Below are 26,254 nucleotides of genomic sequence, written 5' to 3'. Positions count from 1 at the left end.
CTCATTTCCAGATCAGTAAATACCACTGTGACTCCCCCACTTCCTATCAGTCCCAGTTTCACCTGAATCCATGGATCTAGGATTCAAGATCCTTCTTTTTCTTTCTCTGTCTCTTTCTTCATGTTGTTTTTATTTTCTACACATTTTGGCTGACACAACTGTGTGCCAAGAGGGGACCAAACAGTTACAGAATCTTTTCCTACATTATTCTAAGGAAATTAAAATACAAACATCTAGCAAACAATGCTCTTGTGCTTCTTTTTGACTTTCCCATGCATACAACTGGTCCTGTCACTAGTTACACACACATACATTCAAAAAATACAATCAGTATAACCTGGAAGAGATTAAACTTACTGGACTTCAGTCCTGAGATTTTGTTTCACTGAAATTCAAGTAATATTACTTCATCTGAATGACCTCCCTCTTCTTTTTCTTCTTTCTGACATTTACTTTATCTGCTCCTAGCCTTACAGACAGAGTGCCACATTAGGTCCTGATACGACTCGCAACCTTTTGATCTGTTTCCTCTGGATCATGAAAAATGCTGATCAGAATCTAATACAGAAATGGATTGCAGACCTTCCATCCATGCAGTTGAACAGGATTTTAGACCTCCTCTTCATTTGTGTCTCATGCTTTGAGTACAAAGTAAGTGAAACACGGCCTGATTTTATTGTCCTGTTTTGATTTCTTTTTTTTACCTTACCTTCTGGCTGTCTAGGGGAAATCTGTTATTGACAATTGTTAAATTAGCTCTTGTCTAATCTATGCTACAAATGAACAAATTCATTCAGATGAAATAACTGACACTAGCCTTCAAACAAAATGAGGACTAAACCTTTGAGGAAGTCCTATGAAGCTGGCTCAAATTGTTTTATTATTTTCCTTTTCCTGGGGATTTGAGGGCTGGTTTTGGTGGGGAATATATGGATAGGTCCCGTAAATACTGCAGTCATTCTCCTTATACTCTATCCGTTTCAAAGCAAGGTTCTGGTAGATGATCCTTTATTTAAGAGCTGGGAGTTGACATCAAGACTCCCTTCTCCAACAGGGTCCGTCTGAAATGGATCAAATGACCTTCTCTCTGAGTTTCAATTTCTCTCTCTGTAGCACTGAGATACATATTTCTGTTTATTAGCAGTACATATACTACCTCTTTCCTCATCTGCAAAATTTAATTAGCCTTTATATGTTAGTCAATCACATTCATTGCTTTTTGCCCTGTCTACAGGTCCCTTCTGTTGTGTCTGGTTCTGGGAATGTAATTTGGACTCATGTCCAAAGATGGAGGCATTGATGTTGATTGCTTTGACTTTACTTTCAGGGCAAACAAAGCTCAGATAAAGTTAGCACCCAAGCACTCCAGAAGTCACGAGACGTTAAGGCCCGATTAGAAGAGGCTTTACTGAGAGGTGAAGGAGCCAGAGGAGAAATGATGAAGCGCTGCAGAATACCAGCTGGTACCTCATACCCCTATTCCCCCATGTCTTTTGAGAGGATCTCAAGAGGTTCTAGACATAAATGAGTTTGTTGGGTTTTATGCACACGCCCCATTTTAATTCTTATATTTTTCACCCACAGTCCTTTCCCTTGCAGGCCTATCTTAGTTTTACTATGGACAAAAATACCATTAGCTTTCAATTATCCAAGGTGTAGCTAGGACTGAGCGCTTCTCAGGTGAAGAATATGAGGCCAACTAAGAAGTTTTAAGACATTCAGAGAAATTGTATTAGTGTCTAATCAAGAGCCAAGAAATGGTGTCAAAACTATCAGTAAGAACAAATTGATCATAGCAAAAAAGGTTGTTTTGTTTAATAAATGGAATAATTTGTGTTTAGGTCTTTGAAGACATCTGTAAGCAAGCTAATTTTCTAAAAATCCTAGGTTAAAAAAAACCCGATGGAGTCCTGTCCTTTTACTAGAGCCCTGAGGCTGTGAAGTTGAATGGTTTTAGTTCTGACAAACTGCTACACACACGTACCTCCTTCTTTCAGTGACCTATCAGACTTCAGGTGTCCCCTTTTGCTTTAATCTCACTGATATATGTTGCACTTTCAGGGAATGACAGATCAGCAGGGCTAAATGAAAACCTGCGCTGGAGAAAGGAGCAGACTCACTGGCGGCAGGCAAATGAGAGACAAGATAAGTAAGTAATTTAATAAACATTATTTCTTAGAACCAAGCTGTTTGGGTTTTTTTATGTTTTGTTCTTTCTCCTAGGATGTTTTATTACAAAATCAGAAGTTGCAATCCTTTCACTCTTCCATCAAAGAGAAAGAAATAGAAAATATTTAGGTTGCAGAAGTATTCAACTGTTGCTATGACACAGCAAAAAGATTACAAATACTTGAATGAGAAGTTTAAATAGTTATCTACACATTTTTTCCTGCTGATTAGCAGCGTGGTAAACACCGGTTATTGATACAGGTTATATCAGCTACTCCACAGAGGCTTGCTGTGACATTTATTTTGGTGTTGCTATGGTTCCTCACTGTATACAGTACTGTCGTATAAGTTTTGCCACATTAAATCAGTTGGGCTTTGTTTGACATGCTATGTTAAAATTGACAAGAGTTATTGGCAGGAGTAGGGAAAGATGATTCTGTGGTTAATATTTCTCTTGTTGCAGGTTTTAAGTTACAAAGTCTCAGTATATTTCACCTTATTAGCAGTATATAGTAGTAGACAAGTCAGTGTCTAGGTTTATGGAAAACTGTACTTTCACGAATGATTTGTGTTACTAACAGCATTTTCACACAGTACATGCTAAGTTTCTGTGAGTATGGACCTGGTTGTTTTTCCCTAAAGGGAGTGTGTCGCTTGTCCGTAGATACTTGCTTGAATTTTGACTACCTAAATGGGCCACTGTGCATCAGATAGAGATTTTGGCCTATGACCAGTCCAGCTGCTGTGAGCTCCCTTGTGAATTTATGAATTTGAACTGAGAACACTGGCTTGTGCTATGTGGCAGCAACGTTGTTGTAGCCTAGCGCTCATCCATGATTATCACATGTATTTTTTAACACAAGATTGTTAATTTGGAATTTATCTGAACTTAAAAAAAAAGAATCCTTCCACCTTCTGTGCTAGATTGGAAGAGGTGCAGAGATGGTGTGAATATTCTTATTTTGACCTGAAAGTAGCTTGCTTTCTCCCAGCCGGTTTCATTGAAATCAAAACAAAACAGTCCTTCAGCAGCAGCTCTATAATATCCTATAGTATCTTTTTACACGAGTTCAGTTAAACCACTTAAAATAAAATTTCTGGTTACATAAGTAAAACTCTGCATATTGTTCAGGCCTTTCTGGTTTACCCAGCGTTCATCACTGTGGTATGCAAGATCTTTGCTCTCATTCTTTGTGGATCCCTTTAGTGTATATGTCCCATAAATAAGGTGTTTGCAGATAGTACATGGCACAGCAGGTTTGCACAGGTTGCCACTCAGCTTCACTCAGCCTGCTTCTTCATGAGTCCAGCATACTTTAGGACTGTAGTTGTAGTTATAAGGTAAGCATGGTGTCAGAGAGGATCCAGTCAGCATGGCTAATATGCAAGGCTGAGTGATTCCTGGAAATGGTTCAAACAGCTATGCTGTTTGCTTAATTTGTTCAGTTCTTACTCACATTTAGCGATCCCTGGCTTGTTTATAGCACCCGCCTTTTGGCAGATCCTTCTGTTCTTCATTGCTTTAAGTGATTGTAATTCATAACCATGCAACTGCCCTGACTTCCTTTCTTAGTCCTCCCCAGAGTTATCTGGTTGTGCCCAAAAGGATGGCTCTTTACTTTTCTGGCTTTCTTTTTGGGTAAGGCTCCTCTGGGCAGAAAAGGTAAGTGAACATACCAGAAAAGCCACAGATTTTGAAGTCACTCAGCAGTGTGACTGCAAGGGTGTTGCTCCAGCCACAGATGTGCACCTTACAAACTTTGGCCAAAGTCAGAGCAGCTCTAATCTCAAGCTCTAGGGAGCAGCTTCTGGCCATGAAACAGCCCTTTTCTGAGCAGTTTAGGAAAAAGAAAAAAGCCTCCTCTTTGTGTTTTTGGCATAGAAGGGATCTCTGAAAATACACTTTTGTTAGGAGCTGCACCTATGTTTAGAGCATTCAACTTGCAGAGGGGCTGTGTTCCAGACCTTGTCCCTAAGTCTCAACTAACAGAGTATCATACATTGCCTTACCACCACCTTCTGTCTTTTATACATGCTTTGGACTTCTCTTAAATGACCTTGGGCACTGCTGTATTGACCCTGCAGCTGTTGGACCTCCTGTCTTATGTTGTCAACAGTATCAAGAATCAACATTTTAATTTACCTACATTAAACACTGCAGCTATGGCATTGCAGCAATTTCCCCTGTGCCCAAGCCTGCTGGTTTTACTTTTTTTCTGAAAGTGTTAAATCAGTTGCCTTTTATTCCATTTTGGGTTCTCGTGTCCTGCTACAGGTAATGCCTTCAGAAATTACTGCATAGCTTACTGAACAATTGAACGTGATATTGAGGGCAGAGTGGCCGTTACACAGATTGCTATTAAGGAAGTAGAAGAAACTACTTGAACTATCCAGATGCCTACTTTTCAGGTGTTCCCTTTGAAACTTCTGTTCTATGATTAACAGCTGTCCTCATTTGACTCAGTAGTTCTTAAGAACCACCTCTGAACACTATTTTCATTGTTTGCTCTTATGGGATAGTTCAGAATGGTATTGTTTGTATTTTGGCTTTGTTTAAACAGTAGACCATCTAACTCTGGGGGGACTTTCTGCATGCCTTAATTGGAAATCCTTTTTGCAGGACAAAAGCTGAGCTAGATCAAGAAGCTCTGATTAGTGGAAACCTGGCAACTGAAGCTAACCTGATCGTTCTCGATATGCAAGAAAACATCATCCAGGTGGGAAATGGCAGAGCTGGCTTGGTACCAATCCCTGCTCCCTCAGAAGCCAATAGAAGCAAGATTCATTTGTCCTTTTGTTTCTTAGGCAGTGCAAAATGTTTTAATTAAAGATCTTCTGTAAATTTGTATAATCTTGAAGGGGAAAAAAAAAGATGAAGAGGAAGGAATCCAAAGATGAAATTGCTGCCTGCCTTAGCTGTTGACACAAGCCCCTTCTACTATAGGGCATTGCACTACTGTGAAAGGGAAATTTACCACCTTGTTTTCAGTAGATGTTGTTGAAAGCCATTTCCACTGTCTTACTATGATCTGGGAGTTTGGAGAGGATGAGGGAGGAAAGATTTTCATTTATGCTAGAAATGTATCTGAAGATATTAGTAATTTGGAACTGGACTGTTGGGTTGCCTTTGGTCATACTTGCATATACGATCCTGTGAGACAAAAGGGTTTAACCTTGACTCCCACAGAGTGCTCAGTGCAGGAAAGTATCTCCTACCTGCATGGAGTCCTTCTGAAAAGAGATATGCCTCCCTAGAGCAATGCAATGTGCAGAACTTACTTCTAGGAGTCAGATGCAGTAAAATTTCACAGGTTATTTGACAACAGTGGAACCATGATAGTTATAGTTGACTCTGCTCAAACATGGTCTCCTAGTTTAGGAGAGGCGCTCCAAATTCGTGGGCATGGGAATACTACTGTTGGAGCAACATGCCTATTCATAGATAGTGAGGAGAAAACTTTGTTCTTGAAAACCTGTTAGCAGAAAAGCATTTAGGTACTAGACTCTTGTAGTACTGGGCATGATTTTTGCATGACACCACTCATAGCACCTAGTCTCCCCACTATTTAGTTTTTGGGTTTAATCAGAGCATACCAGTATGTCTGTTTAGACTATATGTCCGGGAAATCGGAGCATGAGGGGGCAAGGGGAAGGATGGTGCTTGCCACCTTGATTCACTTCCTGATCCAAGGTACATGAAAGGTTGGACAGAAGGTGGACAGAGCTTCAAGAGTCATTGCAGAAGCTGGCTGAGCTTAAAAATGCATTGGAGGTTCTACAGACATTGACAAAGGTTTGGGACATTTTCCCCTCTGTCTTCCTGATCACTACAAAAATGTTTTGAAATTATGCAGAGGTTAACAAATCAAAAAACTGCAATCTCTAAACTCCTGGATATGTCTCCTGGACAGGAGAGCAGAACTTCAGTTCCTATGTGCTAGTTCATTACTGAATTACCTCAGTTATTGTTGGTTTTCTCCTCCATGTGTAGGCAAGCTTTGCAGCAGAGTGCAGAGACAATCTTTTGGGAGGAGTTTTGAAGGTCCTGGTAAATTCTCTTGGCTGTGATCAGAGCACCACTTACCTGACTCATTGCTTCGCTACACTCAGAGCACTCATTGCTAAGGTATGCTATTGACATATTGATGTTTTCATGCTTCCAATCAAGTTATTAGAGCAGCATTTTTAGAGCAGAGCTGTGTGTATTCACTTAACACTTTTCCTTTGGCATTTGTTAAATATATTTTGCATATGTAAATACAAATGTATACCTATAGCAATGTTAAGGGACTTCTACAGCTGTTGTAAAGTTGTTTCATTGAAGATGTAAAATGGAATAACTGAATGTGAATAATCCTGTGGTTTTAGCAGTCTACTCGTAAATATAGATGATTTACTAATAAAAAGGTAAAACACTCCACCTATTATCTTTCAAATACATTCTGATTTTAATTAGGAATCTGAATGACGAGGATTGCAGATTCCATAAAGTCAAACTTAAATTGTTATATCATCAGGACTAGTTTCCAGTCAGTTGGGCAGCAGAGAAATCAAAACTAACTCATCAGAGATCAGGGGGATCATTCTAGGTTTCTACTTCTAAGATAGATTCCAAAACTCTAAGTAGATTTTAAGATGTTGACAGATTTCATCTTCATTCTGCCTGAAAACTAAGACAAATCCTAATCTCTCTTTCATTTCTGTATCACCAATTTAAAAAAAAAATCAAAATATATAAAAGGACGGAATTTGACCCAACATTTTTATAATAGGAGTCGTATTGGGTTAGGTGCTTCATGAGGACTCTCTAAAATCTGTTTAAGATTTATTATCCTACAAAGAAAAGCGGTTTTCACAAAAAGTTTCCACAATGGAAAAATCCATTAAATCTTTTTTTTCCCCTAACCCATTCTAAAATGCAAATAACAAACAGGATACTCCTGTCCAATTAATGCCTGTCTGCTGGCAAATGCAGATTGGCTGACAAAGCCTAATTATAGGGTAGGTATCTGAGTAGTTATGAAGCTCACAATTATGTTTTCATTGTACGTTATCTTTGAAAGCTAACTTCCAATTGCAATAATTAATTTTGTGAAGCAATCGTTATTCTCATTGGCATAGATCTTCTAGTTAAGCTGACTCAGTTCTGTATTTTATGAAGCAATCATTCCAATTATATCTATTACACTGTGGGTATACAGATGTTATTTTACAAATAAAAATAATAGAACCCTGGACCAGCAGGCTTGTAATATAAATTAGACATAAACCAGTGAGATAATGGACTGAAGAAACGTTGAGAATTGGGAAATGGGCCTGCAAATGAAAAATAATGTCCTGTTCTGCTCACACACCTTTATCAGTCCTACGTATGTACATACAGTACTGGTGCCTCTGTACTGTGTACAGTGAGAGTTTCTTAGGGCAGATATCCTGCCACCTGGGTTTATTATCTGCTAGGTGCATTGTGGAAAAGCTGTAAAGGAGGATCTGGCATGAAAGATGGGCAGTGGAAGTTTTGTGGCTTACCGTAGGAAGAAGAACCCACTGGAAGGCTGGGGAAGGGTAGGGCATTGGCGCAAAAAGCTAGTAATTGCTCCTTATGCTTAAGAAATTATTCGAATGTTTCATCAACAATTATATTTTCTGAAAACGGAACTCTCCATGCTTCTAAGAATTTTGCAATACCTGATGTTTTCAAAAGCTCCTAAAGCCATGGGACTCTGAGAAATTTTTTTATTCTTTCTCTTTCTGCTATTCTTTTTCTAAAAACACAGCCTACTTTCAAACCCTTCTTCTCTGTAGAAAAGCTTGAAAGTGGAACCTATAGTACCACAGGAATCAGGAATCCAAATTAAAAAAAAAAGTATAAAATGTATCTTTTGCTAACTTTAGTCTTTGTCTGAATCCTGTGATTTTTATGCACTAAACTAATGATGTTTTAATGGCCAGAAACTACAGTAATGAATGTTTTCTTCTCTATCTCCCTTAGTTTGGAGATTTCCTGTTTGAAGAGGAGGTCGAACAATGTGCTGACCTCTGTCAAAGAGTTCTCCATCATTGCAGCAGCAGCATAGATGTTACACGGACTCAAGCCTGTGCCACTCTTTATCTCCTCATGAGATACAGCTTCAGCTCTACCAGTGTAAGATTTTGAGAACAGCACTATGTTTTGTGCCACCTTTTTTTGTGATCAATTGAAACTTAAACTGAAGTTGTAATAGCAAATAGAATGCATCTACAGATAAATAGTCATATGTTATGCTGTTTCACTCATTTGAGCCAGAAGAAGTGCTAGAAGTGTAGGGGGTAAAGTAGTTTTAATTATTGTTTATTACTTTGTTTAGGAAAATGTGACTTTTTCTGCAACATCTGTAAATGCATCTTCAAATGCAACAGCATTAGGCGTCTGATAGAAAGGACTATACAATGCATAAGCAATACTCTTCATTTTGTCACGGTTTTTTTTCACTCCTGTGTCAGAACTACTTAGACTAGTTCTATTCTAATGCATATACAACCTCAATAGAATTACTGTATGCTTGTATTAATGGGAATTCTTTGCTGGCCCTTTGGTCTCAGGACTAGACTCTGATTCTTACAACACGTATGGAGCAAAATACGTATGTTGTGCATGTAGGTTCACAATGTCCTAGCATGAAAGGATAGACGTTAGCATTTTAGGTAGCATCTGATCTTGCACAGCATTTTCTTCCCTAGTTGTTACTTTAAAAGCCTTGAATGTACAAAAACTGTTGGCTTTGCAGGAGGAAAACGTGCCTCTGAGACACCATGATCAGCAAGGCATAGTGCCTCATTACATGAAGCCCCCAGAGGCCTTTTGCTTCCCAGACCTGTTTCCAGAATGTTTTCCAAGTCCTGCTTCCTCTTCTTCTCCTCTGTGGGTGGCCTGATCTACACACCCACAGGTCTGTGCAGAGCAGGGAAAGAGGTGCTTCCCCTATATATTACAAGATATATCTTTATCCCAAAGTACAGACATGTCAGAATTAATCTTAACCAGGTAAAACAGGACTGGCTTTGATGCACCAGAGGCCACTCATGTGAGCAGTGAGTTTAACACACTCAGTGTAAGCAGGAGAAATTGAGTTTGGTTTATACATTAGGCAGAGCTGTAAGAACTGGTATGCATGGTGCAGTGCCGCCATCATTCTCTCATGCTTTTTTTTTTTTTCTGAAAGAATTTTGCAAGAGTGAAGATGCAGGTGACCATGTCACTAGCCTCTCTGGTTGGCAAATCACCTGAGTTTAATGAGGAATTCCTTCGACGATCCTTACGAACCATCCTAGCCTATGCAGAGGAAGATGCGGATATGCAAGCAACTCCATTTCCCATTCAGGTCAAATCTTTTATGACATCTGTGCTTTTATTAGGAACTTTCACATAGAAATGCACTTGGAGCAAGTCCTAGATCTTGGTCTTCCAAAGCAATGAAAATAAGGATGCAAAGGTTATTGCATGATTTTATTTCTAACACAACAATAAGCGGGGAAGAAATGGAGGACATAATTCCATAGAATAAACTCTTAAGAAGTTCCACGGAAAGGAGAGTCATCTTTTAGCTTTGTGTACAACTTTCTTCTAGATCCCAGCAGGAACTGTACCCTGTAAGTTTCCCAAGATGGAATTTGATTCATTATGTTTTCAGACAAGTGGCAACGTGGAAACCTCTCTCCCTTTTTCAGTTCATAAGGTGGCAGCAGCAATAATTGAAAACATTTCAGACAACTGTCAGATGTTTTGCTAAAATTCTTACAGTAACTCAGCTTTTGCCAAAGACTTACAAAAACATCTGCTTTGTTATCAGATCACAGATCAACTAAAGCTGAACATTAGCACATAGGTTTGGGTTTTTTTCATTCAGAAATAAACAAATCAAAGGACTCCAGTTCATTTTTATTAATTAAAATGTGTGTATAAAATTTGCTATGCTAAGAGTCTTTGCTGCATTGAATAGAGTTGGAAAAACATATCTTGTAGCAATTCGGCATCCTGACATTTCCTTGGGTAAGAGGGACTGAAGTAGAGTAACTTCATCTGGTGTAGATGCTGTTATTTTTCTAGAAGGGAAAAAATAAACACCTGAGAAATGCATTTTGATCTTTGTATTACTCCAGGTAGAGGAGCTGCTGTGTAATCTGAACAGTATCCTGTCAGATACAGTGAAAATGAGGGAATTTCAGGAAGATCCGGAGATGCTCATGGATCTCATGTACAGGTGAATCCATTTAGATTTGCTACTGAGGAAATTCTGCAGTGAGGTGAGCAAAAGAACTGTGCATTTTAGGGACAGCCTCTATCTGTTGTGCTTGTGTACATTCTCGCTTTAGCACAGCTGATCTGTCACAGGGGGCCCAGGTTGCAGTGGAGCCCCTGGGAGTTGGGCATAGACTTGAGCAAGGACAGGAGTCAGGGACTGATGAACACTGAAGAGTCTTGGGTTCCGCAGTTTTACGCTCCTCATTGTGCCTGTGTATCCTGGCTACCCCCACCTAACCATTTCTTTTGCCCCGTGCTATGTGAATTATACACAATAAGGAGAGAGATGCCTCCTTCCATTCAGCCCAGGTGAAGAATTATAAAGGTTCTTTCTGTTATTTGCGAAGAAGTGATTGTTCACACTTCCTTTCTGCCATGTGTTGTTAGAATTGCCAAAGGATACCAGACATCACCTGACTTGAGGCTGACTTGGCTGCAAAACATGGCAGAGAAGCACACCAAGAGGAAGTGCTACACAGAAGCAGCCATGTGTCTGGTCCACGCTGCAGCACTGGTGGCAGAGTACCTCAGCATGCTTGAAGATCGAAACTATCTCCCAGTAGGCAGTGTCAGCTTTCAGGTAAGAAAAGGCTCCCAAGCTCTGACAGCATAAGGCTGGGATGGCCTGTTCTGGTGTGTGTACTCCTTGTGTTAAGCAGAATAGAAGTGCATGTACGGGGAGGAAAAGTTACAATGGCAGAGTATCCATCACCACTTGTGGTAGATTGTTCCGATGATTTATCCTTACTGATGAAAACTGGTACTTTAGTATCTGACTGTGTCTAGCTTCTATTTCCAGCAGTTGGATACTGTAATCTCTTGTTTGCTAAGTAGAACCCCTCTATTACCGCATGCCTTTTCCTAGGGCTGTTACTTATCAACAGTGACAGATACATCTTTCAAACATCTTTCTCATGATTTAGGTAATCCAAGCTACTCAGTTCTTTTAGGCGTGTTCTCCAATCCTTCGACTGTCCTCCAGTTACTAACCAACACCCTTTTGATTGATGAATGACACAATCACCATAGTCCACACACAACCACATCGAAGTCAAATAAAAATGTCCCAGAAGTTCTTTAAGCCTGGGAAGTATCTCTCAGTTTATCTCTCCAAAGACCCCACTGATTCTTTTGGCATTGTTGTGCTCTTTACTCAGTAATACATTGATCTTTTCCAGGGAGTTTTCTTGGGTTTTGTTTTTCACTCCTTTTCTGTATCACACAGATGAAAGCATAACTCTTTGTTGTTAGATTTAGACATTTTGAAATGTAGATTTTTATACGCAGTTTATTGGATTATGCAGTGTTTGTTAACCTTGCCTGAACTGACTTCATGTGCAAATTCAGTGATTTTACTGCTTTTTAAAAATAGAAATGGCTGAACCCTTAAAATATTCCCATGTGTTGATGTTTCGTCCTTTATCATTATTCTCTAAGACTAGTGAAGACCACTGTTCATTTACAGAGCGTTTACTGCAATGATTATGAATCATTCCAACTAATTAGTGGAAATGTTTTGCAGAATCAACTCAGATGTTTGCATAGACATCTACTGTTGGGCATTATTGCCTTTATGAGATTGCAATCTCTTTAAAAGTATCAGGTTTATGCAGTCTGGTATTGATTCAGATTATTTACAATACCTTTAGTTTTTTCTCAAGTAAAATTTTGCATCAGTATTTCCACCACTTTGTCCTGGATGCAGTCTGATAAACCAGCCACTCTCTGCTTATCTTGTTTACTTTTTAAAAAACGTGGTCTCCAAAGCATATTACCTCCTCTGGAACTTCCCCAGTTTTCTAAAACATATGGCAACTCAGTATTTGCTGCCTGAATACCCTTTTACTTATCTCTTTTGGACTGTTGAGGAACACATTTTACGGTCCAGCTGATTTTTAAATGGCTAACACTACTAGTTGGTACATCCATCATCTGTTGATATAACCATACCACCTGTTGTTTTTCTTTCAGAATAGTAAATAACCACACCACCTGGGGACTTTTTCCCCTTCAGAATAGTAAATGTGAACATGATTGAATCATTTGGCATTTTGCGTTGAGTTTAGTATGTTGGGCATATTTGCAATTCCACTTTAGCAACAAGGTGATGGACCAGTGTTACTCTTAAATTAGTGTTACTCTTAAATTCCTTTACTTTTAAGATAGCTGTATATACTCTTTTCACTGGCTAAACTTCTGGCCATTGATATGTACTTCTGCCATTTTGCATCCCTTATCAGTTTTGCATACTTCCTAACTTCTAACTTCCATTCACTGCTTCTATTTTCTACTTTCTCCCTACTTGTAGCATACTATCATCATTTAGATACAGCTGAAATCTGCATTCCCTTCCCAATGTCATCGCACTCCTAGGCTGCCTTGAATGCTTATAATCTCACACATTTGACCCTAATGCAATTCCTCCTTCCATTGCCCCCAGATTATGCAGATTGTCATGAATGGGTATGTTTCCAGTCATTTTAGAGAACTGAAGTCTATGCTACAAGGAACTAGGCAAGCAAAAAACTAGAAGTTTAAAAGAAACAAATCAATCTCTCTCATCAAAATGCTTGTGTATATACATATATGCCAAAGGAACAGTTGCTTCATAGAAGAGAGGTAATAAAATGCCTTAATGACCAGAAACACAATTGCACAACTCTTTATCTGACAGCATAATTTTGAATTTCAGTTTGCTCAATAACAATAATTAACTATAATAACACTTTGCATTTTTACAAAGCCTTTCAAGAGAAGAGCCCTCATTCTTTACAAACAGATTGGTGTTTTGTAGCTCCTGTGAAGATCTTCTTCAGATGACCTTGATAAAAGAGAGAAACACTACTCACACTGTCTTGGCTTTACCTGGAGTTCCAGATCTCACTCATTGACTGTGTCCATTTCTTCGTTTAGCTCAGATATGAAATTAACTAATATTGGTGATATACATTTAGTTGTGTAATTTAGGGTGAGGATAATATAGTGTGTTAAAAAAAATTGTTCTGGATGAGCAGAAGTGTTATCTCCTTTTTACAGATGAGTAAAATGAGGCAGCAAAGGATTAAATCAGTTGACCTAGGTCTTCTGCAGTGACTTTGTTAGTGTCCAGAAAACTGATTGTCAGTAGAGTAACACTTTTCCTTTTACTGTGCCAGACAAAGCTGTACATGCTTCCCTCTGTGCAATCAAAACTATCCCTCAAAATCAGAATGGGATTACTTTCAGTGAAATTCCCTTTAAGCTTAATTTGTGTTTATGCTAAATCCCCTTTGCAAGTGTTAAGGCGGACTTAGAGTATGAATTGCATAAGGATGACTTTAAAGCCACTTTATATTATCACAGACAAGGGCTTAGTTTGTGTGTCTACCTGCTGAGGCACACAGCTCATTAGCCTGGGCTTAGCAGTAGCCTAATTCAACTGTGCACTTTTAGGGATCTAGGTTGCAGGTTACCCTAGCCATATCTAACATGGTGGTAAGGGCTGGGGAACACAGTAAGGAAAAACCAGAAATAGAGCTGCAGCATGGGTTGTATGAGTTGCCCTAGGTACGTGTCAAGGAGGTTAACTCTCATTGAAATCATTATCTTCAATGAGTCCGGTAGATAAAAAGTGGCACTGGTGTGCTAAAACATGCTGCAGTTTTCCCTCTGGCTGAAATTCAGACATATTCTTAACTCCTGCTAATGCTGTCCTGAGCTTTGTGCTCACCCTTCCAGTGGAGCTGACGTGATGTGCAGACTAGGCACTGCAATGGCAGCACGGCTGGAGTAAATTTCACCCATGGAGAAATAAATACATCCACAAAACCCAAAGGGGAAAGTCCCATGTTGCTAGTGATGTGTGGTGCCAATTCTTTATCTGAAATCTGATCAATAGTAACAGCCCTCAGTGTCTCTGCCATTTTATAAAGATGTCTTTAAGGACTTAGCTAGCTAGCCAGCTGGCATCTATCCTGCACACAGACAGATTGTCATTGCCAGTTTCTGCTGAAGTGAGACACTATGACACTAATTTAACTCCTTTCAATTACTAGCAAATTGAAGCTTAGCATTTTTGCTGCTGTTGAAAGTTACATATGCTAGTTCCATACTGTATGTACACATATTTTAATGTTTATTTACACGTATTTCTATGTACTATAAAATTTTTAATGTTGACTCTACTCAGCGTCATTTATTCAAAGGAATCATAAAGAATTGCAGACATGTTATTTCATGGTCTAGAATCTCAAAGAGTGACTGACACTGTGTACTTTATCTAGTTTTATTTAAACACCCAATAAGATCAATAACTTTAACAAGAAATCAAGTAAATTCTGCAGAATCAAGGTGTAATATGTCAGGAGCTGAAACAAGAAGCTGCGTTCAATTATTGCAGTTTTCAGAGGAATATTGTCTGTGTCCTACTTCTCCTCTGCTTGCAAAAGTCAAATCAACAACTTGAAAGTCCAACTTCTTCAAGCAGGTGGCAGGAGGTGCAGCTTGGAATTTCCCATCCCTAGGCGCCAGCAACGGGAAGGGCACATTGATTGTGACCCTGTGGCTGGGAGATGGAGCTCATTGCAGCTTCATGGAAATCCAGCCACCAGAGGGAGGCCAGTTTGCAACCTACAGGTGTCTGCCTTTTAAACCTGAGGCAAGAAAGTAAGTTTAGGATTCTTGTAGTGAAACTCCTGATCTGCCATCTGCAGAGATTTATGATGTTACATTCGCTTCTAAACAAAATTTAACTGTGTATCCCCTGGCTGCATTTGTATAATCTCAGTCTTCTTCCTGTCATATAAATATGTTGAAACTGTTTCTGTCTCAATCTCTATGATAGACTGTTGATCTAGGTTTCTGATTTCTCTGCTCTGATGTATTTTAGAACATTTCATCCAACGCACTGGAGGAATCTGCTGTTTCAGATGACGTTTTGTCTCCAGATGAAGATGGTATATGTTCCGGGAGGTACTTCTCAGAAAGTGGCCTGGTAGGGCTGCTGGAACAAGCAGCAGAGCTCTTCAGCACGGTGAGTGAAGGCCAAAACCACAGTGGTGGTCTCTGGGCCAGATCCATATCTTATTTTCCTGCGTATGAGGAAACAAAGCCTTACTGCTAAACCAGGCCCCACTGCAAACAACAAGAGGCAGAGACACATCTTATGGCTGACATAAGACACATCTTATGGATGACACAACCTCACCTCAGCCAGGCTGCCTAAGCTAGGCTTCTCAGATAGCCTAGCTGAGCCATATATCCACCTCTACTGTGCAGACTACAGGCAGCATCAGCAGAAAGTGAGTGTCCCAGGCATGAACCAAGACTTTTAGTTGGTATTTTCATGGGATAGTACATTTAAAAAGAAAATCTTGCTTAAACTATAGATTTTAGAAAGCATGTGAGATTTACTCCTGTGCTTTTATACCACCACCACCAGCACTTACCATGTAAAGAGTCATGATGTTAACACTTAAATAGGTCATCATATTGTTGTAGTGCTAAAGAGGATATATAATTTAGCATCTCTGAAGATATCATTTGTGTTCTTTTTGTCCATATGCAGTGCAGGTTGCCCTGAACTACGCATGCTAAACAAATCCATTTCCTTCTGCTTACCTGCAGTGTAGACTTTTCTAGCCCCTAAGTAGAAACCATGTGCTTTACACAGGAATGTAGGCTTGAGAGCCCAACAGATAGAGATCCAAATTAGATCCATTTGGTGTTTGCAGCTCAGAACTACCCATTTACTATTACTAGTTTTTAGAAAGCTAAAACATCCAACATAGCAGATTAAAAAATGAATCCCATAAATCCTCTTTTCAGCCAGGCATTAATGGAGATGTACTTTCTTTTCAGAGTCCATGAGGACTAATTTATTTTCTTCTATTATTTTCCTTTTTTTTTTTCTCCCAAGGGGGGATTGTATGAAACTGTGAACGAGGTGTACAAAATTGTCATCCCCATACTGGAAGCACATCGAGACTTCAGGAAGCTTACCTTGACACACAGCAAGCTACAGAAGGCCTTTGACAGCATTATTAATAAGGTACTCATGAAGCAAGGCACTGCTGGCAAGACACATTGATGGGTTGCACTCTTTGTTTAAGACTGGTGATAATAAAACTGTTCACGTGAAATAGATCCATTTCCTTTTTCTAACAAAAGCTTCCATCAGCTTTGGGTTACCTACAAAGGGTAGTCTACAGTGAAAAGAGGTTCTGTCTTCTCCGTAGGAAAAAGCAGAGATGAATACAAAACTGATTTAAAGTTACAGAAAAATAGCTGAAGAGGTCAAACTTAGAATGAGAACATGCATGATTCCACCTGGCCATATCTATTTAAGAAAATAAACTTAATTTTCAATTAACTAGTGTTTTCAGTTATAAAACAGAAGAAATACAAAAACTTGTCTAAATTCTCAGCACTCATACTGCCTCTTTTCTTCTCTTTCTCCAGAAGAATCTTATTGCCTTCTAGTCAGTTTCAAATTCTTACCAATTTTCATTGTGAAATTTTAGTTTTGTTAATGTGTATCCAATGGAATTAAAAAAGAAGTTATTTTGTTTTGCAAAAATCACTTCATGATTAACCTAAATTTTAAATTAGATTTCAGTCAAATATCCCCTTAATTTGTATGCTGTCCTTCAGGAATATGTGCTTCTAATCCATCAGCACTGATGATACATAGAACTGTCTCTGAAATAGGGAAAATGTAGGATTAGTAGATTTTCTTATATATCAGTTGGGAAAAAAAGGCATCCAAATACTTCAATGTTTACATAAAAAAAATAGGTCATAGTAAATTTCCTCCTTGTTTTTACCAATTAGGGTCAAAAGAGAATGTTTGGAACTTACTTCCGTGTTGGTTTCTATGGATCCAAATTTGGGGACTTGGACGAACAGGAATTTGTTTATAAGGAGCCTGCAATTACCAAACTTCCTGAGATTTCTCACAGATTAGAGGTAAAGAAAAAAACACTGTGTTAACATGATCTCCAACGTTATGTCATACCTACTAATGAACCCACACAGTTCTAATAGTATTATTGCTATATAGAAATCAGAAACAAACTGATTTGTACCATACATTATTTCCTTTGTGTATATCCTTTCCATTGTAGCCCTTTTTACTGTAGAATGATGAAAGTGATCAATCCTCTTGAGGCTATGTCTCTTATGGGCAGGCCTGTAACATATTCAGTTATTTGATTTGAGCATGCCAGATATTTGCTTTGGTATCTTTTCAGATTTTTCATGGAATTTCTTTCATGGTTCCCTTCTGATCACTTTACCTTGAGTTCTGCTTTTTTGTAAGCAACTCACACTGATCTTTCTTCATCAGAGGATGCCTTATCCTGGCCAACTGTAATTCATGAATCAGTATACTGACTGCACAGAGACCAGAAATTGTCATGGTTTCTCCTTTCTCCTAGAGGCATACAGATCATTAGCACTATATTAAGGACTAAAAACACGCTGGGATAATTCTGTTTCCTTTCCAGGGATTTTATGGCCAGTGTTTTGGGGAGGATGCTGTGGAAGTGATTAAGGACTCTGCTCCTGTAGACAAAAGAAAACTGGATCCCAATAAGGTATCCCCTTGAAACTTTTATGTTCAAACATTAAGGCACAAAAAAAATCCCAACTTGGCTGTATCTTTGTGCCCAGGGATGTCCTTAAAGCCTCTGTGAAAGGCTTAGTTTGGTAGCTTGTCACAGAGTCTAGAAATTAGAAGTTCTGATCTGTGGTCCCTCCTGTGGCTCTGATCCCAAGGGTTAAGCTGTGCTTTCCCTGGAGGCAAGTTTTGTCAGCTCTGAAGAGAATAAGCCCTGAAGGATTTCCAGCTCAGTGCACTTCCAGACCGTGCTTAGCCAATGTGAACTATAGGCTATTTCATATATGCCATTCCTTTTACTTTTCTTGGGTTGTAAAGTACTGCAATGGTTCTTCCCTCTTTTCTCAGGCATATATACAAATTACTTTTGTGGAGCCGTATTTTGATGAGTATGAGATGAAAGACAGGGTAACTTATTTTGAGAAGAACTTCAACCTCTGTCGGTTCATGTACACTACACCTTTCACCATGGATGGGCGCCCCAGAGGAGAACTTAGCGAGCAATACAAGAGGAACACCATCCTAACCACAATGCATGCTTTCCCCTACATCAAAACTAGAATCAATGTCATCCAAAAAGAAGAGGTAATTGGGTTTTGAGGACAGATCTAATTTCTCAAGGGCTGAAGGAGTTTCTGGGTGAGATTTTCAAATTCTATGCTTGGCAGAAAAAAAAGAAGGCTGAATTTCCCACATGTTATTCTCATAAATGGGAATGGCATACAATGGGTAGACAAATGCAAGATGGGTATTTACTATGGAGGAGAGAGGTTAGTGAGTGTATGTTCTTTTGAGTTCTCGGTTGTAATGCTGTGGAGGAGGATACGTGGAGCTCTATTTATGGCTGTACTTCTAGCTGATAAAGTACAGTCAAAGAACTAAATTGGGCTCAGAGCTGGTTTAGAGGCAGGGAAGCTTTATAAAGATAGGAAGTGCAAAATCATTTCAGACATGAAGTCAGTAACTTATAATAATAATGGATTTATGCAAGCAGGAAGTCAGATACAAATCCTATTCTTGCAAATGATAAGATGCCAATGAGTTTTGGATCAGATGCAGCATCTACCAAGATGACATTTAGATTAAACAGTCTTCCTGGGTTTCACAACTGCTGCTTTTGGCACAGGAGAATGATAGTTGTACTGCCAGATTTAAAACAGGTCAATTGCATGCATAATTCAGGTAATGAAGCATCTTTTCTTCCATTTCCATTAGTTTATTTTAACCCCAATTGAAGTTGCTATTGAAGACATGCGGAAAAAAACACAGGAACTAACTGCAGCCACCAACCAAGAACCACCAGATGCCAAAATGCTCCAGATGGTTTTGCAGGGCTCAGTTGGAGCCACTGTAAATCAGGTAAAGGATACAAATAACCCAGATGAAAAGTTTCTGCATACTTTTCTCATTGTGCTTTCTTTTTTGCTCTCATCTCTTGCACTGGAAGAAGTACATCTAGTCAGACACATTTAGTCACAATGTGCATTTAAATTTCATCCCTTGATATTTAGTCATTGTATGCTGTTCATTAGATATGCTTTTGGTGAAGGTGCTTATGGAAGTGCTGTCTTTGATTGTAGGTGCCTTGTGGCATCTGAGCACCTTGTGGCCCTGGAGGCCTTTTGAACGCATCCAAGGATTTTCCATTTCTAGCACGCTAGCCGTCTCAGCCATTTCGTTCACTCCAGGTGTATCCCTGGGGAATGGGAATAATAATAACAATTCTGCTGTGGGACAACCACAGACTTACAATTTCACAGAAAATACATGAAGTCAAGACCTGAGTGCCCCAAAATAAAGTTGAGGTACAATAATTATAGCCTAAATATGTCTGCTAACAAAAAAGGCAGTTAAAAAAAAACGTAAATGAAAGAATGAAGACATAACTGAGAGAAAACTTCACATTATCCACAATGTCACAGAGCTTGCTTTCTTTGCTGAAAGCCTAAATGCTCTCAGTTTCTTCAGATTCTTCATCAACCAAAGCCTCTAGTCTGAAGTAACACGTTGCTGTAAGCTTTGGAAAGAGGGGTCCTTTTCTGCACTGGGCTTATTTAACTCCCTTGGGTCTTGTAATGCCACAAATAGGATCTGTTTTTCTCTCATGTAACCAGATTTGGCAGTAGACCTGCCCCATCTCTTCTCCACTGAGTAGAATTTGTCTGTTACCTTTTTTGTGGGGCTGGAGGAGAAATAAAAATAGGAGAGGATAAAATATGATGGGCAAAAACTCTGCTTAACAAGGGAAAAATCAGGCGGAAAAAGGAGCAAACCCCCATCCTGTTATGGTGACTTTTCTTTCATAATTCTGCTCATGAAATAACAGTTTAACCAAACGTGTGGTCCGTTTTCCGTCTAAGCAGGTGTTGTTGACATTTTCCTGTGTTTTTCCTATAAGGGACCGCTAGAGGTAGCACAAGTGTTCCTGGCTGAAATTCCAGCAGACCCCAAACTTTATCGACATCACAACAAGCTGAGGTTGTGCTTCAAGGAGTTTATAATGAGGTCAGTAAAACAAAACTGAAATGCTGAATTGCATCAATAAAGAAAATAATTGCAATAATGCAACGATAATATGACTGTGTAATTAATTATTCAAGTTACCATCATAAATCCTGGCATCTCCACGCTTTAGACACTTGGTCCAGACTTGTCTCTGCTCATGATCGATGCTTTGGTAGGCTTTGCATCCCGAATGGGAATAAATTTTAACACTTCAAACTAATTATGTAGAAATTAAGATCTTTTTTTTTCTTTGTTTTATCTTTTGATATTTTACAGAAATCAAGCATTTCAGATTATTGCCTTGATTTTCTTTTCAATAAAATGACATTTTTAGTAGGAAGCTGTTCATAAGAAAACATTTGACCCTACCTTACAAGCAGATACATTGGTAGTGGTAGCCACATATGGCTTTTGCTTTAGATATGTTTCTAAATCTTAACAAGCATACTCATATAGCAAGATATTCATCTCCTTAGTCCAAAAAAAGCGTAATTGCTGAAGGATAACTTTAACTTAAATAAAAATGAGCCTTATGCAGAAGATACAGACTGTACTCTCCGCTATTGTCATTGCATCTGTTTACAGTAAGTTGGAAGGTAGCTCAGTATTCTGCAGTCGATTTTTTTTTATTAGCTCCCTCATCCATTTCTAATGTCTTAAAATATCACCTCAATTTGTGTACTTGGAAAAGACAGAGTGTTCTTATTAGTTCATTATCATTTTGGACTTGACAAGTTATCACAGGAATACCTAGCCGAGAGGAGATGTATCCTTGGCCACTCAGATTACCTAACACGAAGTCCATGAGTTTAACAGAACTAGGTGATACATGTTATGCCTTTTTTTCTTTTCTTTTGCCTAGGTGTGGTGAAGCAGTGGAGAAAAACAAGCGCCTTATTACTGCTGACCAGCGGGAATATCAGCTAGAGCTCAGAAAGAACTACGGGAAGCTGAAGGAGAACCTTAGGCCCATGATTGAGAGGAAGATCCCAGAGCTGTACAAACCTGTAGTGAAAGTCCACAGCACAAGGTACAGTTAGGGCAGGGTTATCTGTTGTAGCTATACAAATACAATGCCTTTTTCTGCAAGGAAGAAAAGCAGTTGTACTAGCAGCTAAAAACAGGCCATAATATACACTGCCAGAAGTCTGCTGGCTCTCACTGGAGCTGAATGTAGTATTAACTGTGCTGCTTGCTCCTGGGATAAGGGATTTATGTCATTTTAACACATCATTAGAGAAGATTTCCCCCCACCCTAATGAAAGCTATTGGAAACATCTTGCCATTTCTTCAACATATGAAGCCAGGAAGGAGATAGAACAGGTATGTGTTTGTTTTGAACACATGGCACCATGTGATGTTAGCCATCATGAAGTAAGAGTGATCCTTTCACTCTCAGATAACATAATCCAGTTTAGTTCCATGACTGAGACAGAAGAGTCTTAACTTACATTCTTTGCTTATGAATATACACTTCTTCACAAAGCCACTGTGTCCAGTGTGGGGTGGGAGCAGAAGAAGGAATATGCCTCTGACCTGCCAACACATAACATGTTTCAGCTGATGATTTGTCAGCTGCTCCTCTTCACAAGGCAGGTATTTCTTGGATTCTTTTTCATTTGACAACTTTATTTATGGATCCATTTCATTTCAGGGAATCTTTTCGAAACCACAGTTTTAGGAAATATGATGCCCAGACTTCTTCACAAAGCACTTAAGAACTAGCTGCTTTGGCCAAGGAAGAGCATCATGCTGCAAGCCAGAAGTGATGGGATATTCAGCATCTATGAAACCAGAAATCTTTCACAAGTCAGCATGTGTGCTTTCTGGACAGTGTGCATTTACACAAGATCACTGAATGAAAACTGGGGGATGACTCCTAATCAACTACATCCCATGAGGACTTGGAAAGAAAGGGGATGCTTTTTAGTTACTTTTGCATAAATGGTAAAATAAACACATAATGCGGAGGAGTGGACCATTAGAGTGGTCAGTGGCATGAGGTCAGTCATCACTAGCTAACAGATACAACTCTGTGTGGTTTGGTTGAGGTGTTCTGTGAATCCAAATAATGTATTAAAGAGATGATGACAAATTATGTCTATTTATGGTCCTTTTCCAAGACAGCATTTACCCATGTGCTTTTGGCAATAGAGTACATTCTGCAAGTCAATCACATGTTTAAATGCTGTCTTAATGAGGAAGGACATGGTCCCCTGCTCAGTGTTTGCTAAGCTGGAGCTGCAGGAAAGAATAATTTCCTCAATCAGTTTCTGTCACCAGTTTCTATCACGGTCCTTAACTGCAGGGAGAGTTCCGCACAAGTTTTCTCAACCAAAGCTTGGAAAGCAAGAAGTAGCAACAAATAATTCTTACAGGTCTTCTAATTTTTTTCTAAGTATAGGGACTACTACTTGACTTGCAGTTGGATTTCTTAATAATCAGTGTCATGTTTAGCACAGCTAACAGGTAATAGTTTAAAAAGAAGACGCTAAGCTATGAGTGATTCTTTTACTATAAAATGCTCTTATGTAAATAACCTTATCCACCATTAACTACAGAAGCACACAGTGAGGATTTCCTGCAAAGCACTTCACTAGGGCTTTACTGCAGCTTAAGAGAAATTAGCAACACTTTACTAAATAATCTTTACAGCACTTCTTTGAAGTAAGGAAAAAATTTTATAATTTTGCAGATTAGGATGTTGAGAGAGAGAGACTCAGGACTTTGGTACTCATTTAGTGAGGCAGTGGCAGAGCCGCAATTTGTATTGTGACCACACTTACCACATAATGTTTGTATTTTGAAACAAAGATCCATGAAAGCGTCCATTGACGTGACTTCCTTCCCTCCACCTTTTCAGGGGTTTGGAAATTATGGGTTCATGCTGATTAAAGTAAGCAATGCCATTTTCCCAAATACAGAATTTAATGTTAAAATTTTCCTTTGTACTTAATTTTAAAAAATGACAGTGAACTTTCTCAGAGCTGATGCCATGTGTTTCTAAATGCAACAACTCCGCTCCGGAAGTATAAAGGACATTGAGGCTGCTGCTGTTAGTGGAAACATTTTGACTTTTTATGGTCATCTGCAGCCTTGCCATCTGATAATATGAATTTTCCCAGCACTTCATTGACATCTGAGTGAGTCAGATTTTGCATGTGCTATGTAGAAGATTCACAGGGATAATCAAACAAGATGAGATGTGGAAATAGGTGAAATAAACACTGTACTTACATAGCACTTGGAGTGTAAGAAAACATTTCCCTCCTCATTCATACTATTGTTAGATGCAATAGTCAGGAGTAACTATTCTGTCAAAGCACATAAGGAAATGATACAAAAAGCTCAAAGTAAAAGATGCCTCCATGGAGTGGCTTCCCTGTATTCAGGTTACTTTGAAACAGTCCTTAGTTGAAAAGATGATTAATTTCCCAAAGCTTTGAAGGGATGAGATCTCTACCTATGGGAACCTAGCCCTTTATCTACTGTTTTTAACAGCCTGTTCAGGAGGAAGGTCAGAATACTGTCATCTGTCAACCCCATAATCCAACCTCATTGTTTACAAGATGCTTATCCTTTACAGCCTAAATGACAGCAACCTCAGGTAAACAAAAAACTGCTACAGGTATACAATATACTAGGTAAAAGCAATGAAGTGTTTCCTGTTGCGTGGTCCTTGAACTAAAACAATGCTCAGGATAATATGAATGCTGAAGGACTCCTCACTCGCGTTTTACAAGCTGAGCACCCCTCAACCAGTTGGCCAGTCTTGCCCTCAGTTTGTAGCTCATGTTGTCCCTTCTACAAATGAAACGTGGTTCGTACATTTCTTTCAAGAGTTAAACTATGTGTATTTTCTACTTTATTATATTCATTTTGCAATAAAGCAGCTGTCTCACAGGGTGTTCAGAAATGTCTTTGTGTTACACCTTATACCTCAATAGAATCCAGCTGGAAATAAAATTCCAGTAGGAACAACCTTCCCTCGTAGAAGCATCATTCAGCAGAAAATACAAAGATTTCGGCAAGGGAGGTGTCAGTCTGTCTCTAGGATAAATAGTGTCTGTTGCAGAGGTAATAGGCAACAACTTGCTTCATAACTTATTTTTTCATTTGCATCCATGAAAAATGGCAGCGGGAAGCTGAGTGACAGAAGTGCCCTCCTTTCTTCTTCCAATGTGTAGGTGTAGAGCAGAAACATGCCTGATTCTTGAACGACACGCCATCTGAGTGATTCAAGACTAGGGAGAGTTGCATGTGTCCACACTAGTTAGCTCCAGGGCTAAACTACCGAGGCTGTCACAGGGGAACCAGCAAGCGAGGCACAGAACTACACCCGTCCAGGTCCAGAGATTCCCACAGGAGCTGGGAGCTCACCATAGCTCACTTAACCCTTTTGGGGCTGGAATCCTCCAGCTCAGCGCGAACATCTCTCTCTCTCTGTTCACCACCCTGGCCATGCCCCATCCCGCTGCACAGCACAGCGGTGGGCTGTGACCAGCAGTGCCAAGTCCGTACACAGCCCCATCGCCCAGCAGAGCACAGCCGATCCAAATCAGGGGTGTGCACACACTCGCACACCTGACAGCATGCAAACATCACACATATATAAGGAGCCCATGCCAGCTGTGAGAAGACGAACAATAATGCCCAGAAGTATGAATAATCCTGTCAGCATGTTTTGAACACATTTGAACCATCAAGGCGGGTGCTTTTGGTCAGCACTAGTGATGCTACATGGGCAGCCCTAATGCTAGATTTCTTGGTTTGCGGAACAGCAGCTGTAAAGGGAGCACATACGGCATTAAATATCCCATGTTCAAGGCTTCAGCAGGTGATGGACTGAACGTTCAAGTCAAGACGTTCAAGACTGAACAGGCACGACTGTGAGTGGCTGTGGCCACTCTTGTGACACTTAAAGAGAAATGCAGTGGTGTCACTTAGAGCCGGCAGGTCTGGGTTACACGGCCTTCAAGAGGGTCGTCCACCTCCTCAGACACTTCAGAAGGGAGAGCCACCCTGCAGGAAGACCTGGATACACTGGAAGAGTGAGCTAACAAGAACCTTATGAAGTTCAACAAGGACAAGTGTAAAGTCTGTCACCTGGGAAAACAATCCAGGAGTGCAGTACAGGCTGGGATCTACCCGGCTGAGGAACGGCTCTGTGGAAAGGGACCTGGGGATCCTGAGGGACAACAAGCTCACTATGAGTGTGAGAACAGTGTGCTGCTGCAGCAAAGAAAGCCACCAGAGTGCTGGGTTGCATCCACAAGGGCATCACCAGCGAGATAAAGGAGTCATTATCCCACTCTACTCAGCAGTTCTCAGGCCACGCCTGGAATGCTGTCTTCAGTTTTGGTCCCTGATGTGGGCAGGCTGGAGAGGGTCCAGAGAAGGGCCACAAAGATGCTCAAAGGACTGGGAAGCCTGCCATATGAGGAAAGGCTGGGAGAGCTGGCTTTGTTCAGCCTTGAGAAAAGAGGGCTTAGGGGAGATCTTATCACCATGTTCCAGTATTTAAAGGGTGGCTACAAGGAAGGTGGAGACTCCCTTTCTACAGGGAGCCACACAGACAAGAGGGGTAATGGGTACAAGTTACTCCATGGGGGATTCTGACAGGACACAAGAGAAAAATTGTTCACAATGAGAATAATCTCCCCAGGGAAGTGATGGATTCCCCAACATCAGACACTTCTAAG

At 39.8% G+C, this 26,254-nt stretch overlaps 1 protein-coding gene across 5 annotated transcripts in view; it reads left to right on the top strand.

Annotated features, from left to right (window-relative positions):
• The window catches only part of DOCK8 (dedicator of cytokinesis 8), a 93,238-nt gene extending 68,743 nt beyond the window's left edge, over nt 1-24,495 (top strand). For all 5 annotated transcript variants that reach the window (XM_054185379.1, XM_054185383.1, XM_054185381.1 and 2 more), the window contains 18 exons: nt 469-651; nt 1,328-1,463; nt 2,062-2,149; nt 4,790-4,886; nt 6,161-6,295; nt 8,162-8,314; nt 9,372-9,530; nt 10,309-10,409; nt 10,838-11,030; nt 15,318-15,461; nt 16,347-16,478; nt 17,261-17,395; nt 17,935-18,024; nt 18,396-18,632; nt 19,263-19,406; nt 20,446-20,552; nt 21,415-21,582; nt 22,207-24,495. In XM_054185379.1, coding sequence (XP_054041354.1) covers nt 469-651; nt 1,328-1,463; nt 2,062-2,149; nt 4,790-4,886; nt 6,161-6,295; nt 8,162-8,314; nt 9,372-9,530; nt 10,309-10,409; nt 10,838-11,030; nt 15,318-15,461; nt 16,347-16,478; nt 17,261-17,395; nt 17,935-18,024; nt 18,396-18,632; nt 19,263-19,406; nt 20,446-20,552; nt 21,415-21,582; nt 22,207-22,270 — 2,466 coding nt within the window. In that variant the 3' untranslated portion in view covers nt 22,271-24,495. The remainder of the gene's footprint in view (nt 1-468; nt 652-1,327; nt 1,464-2,061; nt 2,150-4,789; nt 4,887-6,160; nt 6,296-8,161; nt 8,315-9,371; nt 9,531-10,308; nt 10,410-10,837; nt 11,031-15,317; nt 15,462-16,346; nt 16,479-17,260; nt 17,396-17,934; nt 18,025-18,395; nt 18,633-19,262; nt 19,407-20,445; nt 20,553-21,414; nt 21,583-22,206) is intronic.
• Nucleotides 24,496-26,254: the final 1,759 nt, after the last annotated feature.

Source organism: Rissa tridactyla, chromosome Z (genome assembly GCF_028500815.1).
Source record: "Rissa tridactyla isolate bRisTri1 chromosome Z, bRisTri1.patW.cur.20221130, whole genome shotgun sequence".
Classification (NCBI taxonomy): domain Eukaryota; kingdom Metazoa; phylum Chordata; class Aves; order Charadriiformes; family Laridae; genus Rissa; species Rissa tridactyla.
The sequence above is the reverse complement of the archived record's forward strand: the minus strand, read 5'-3'. Positions and strand labels throughout refer to the sequence as shown.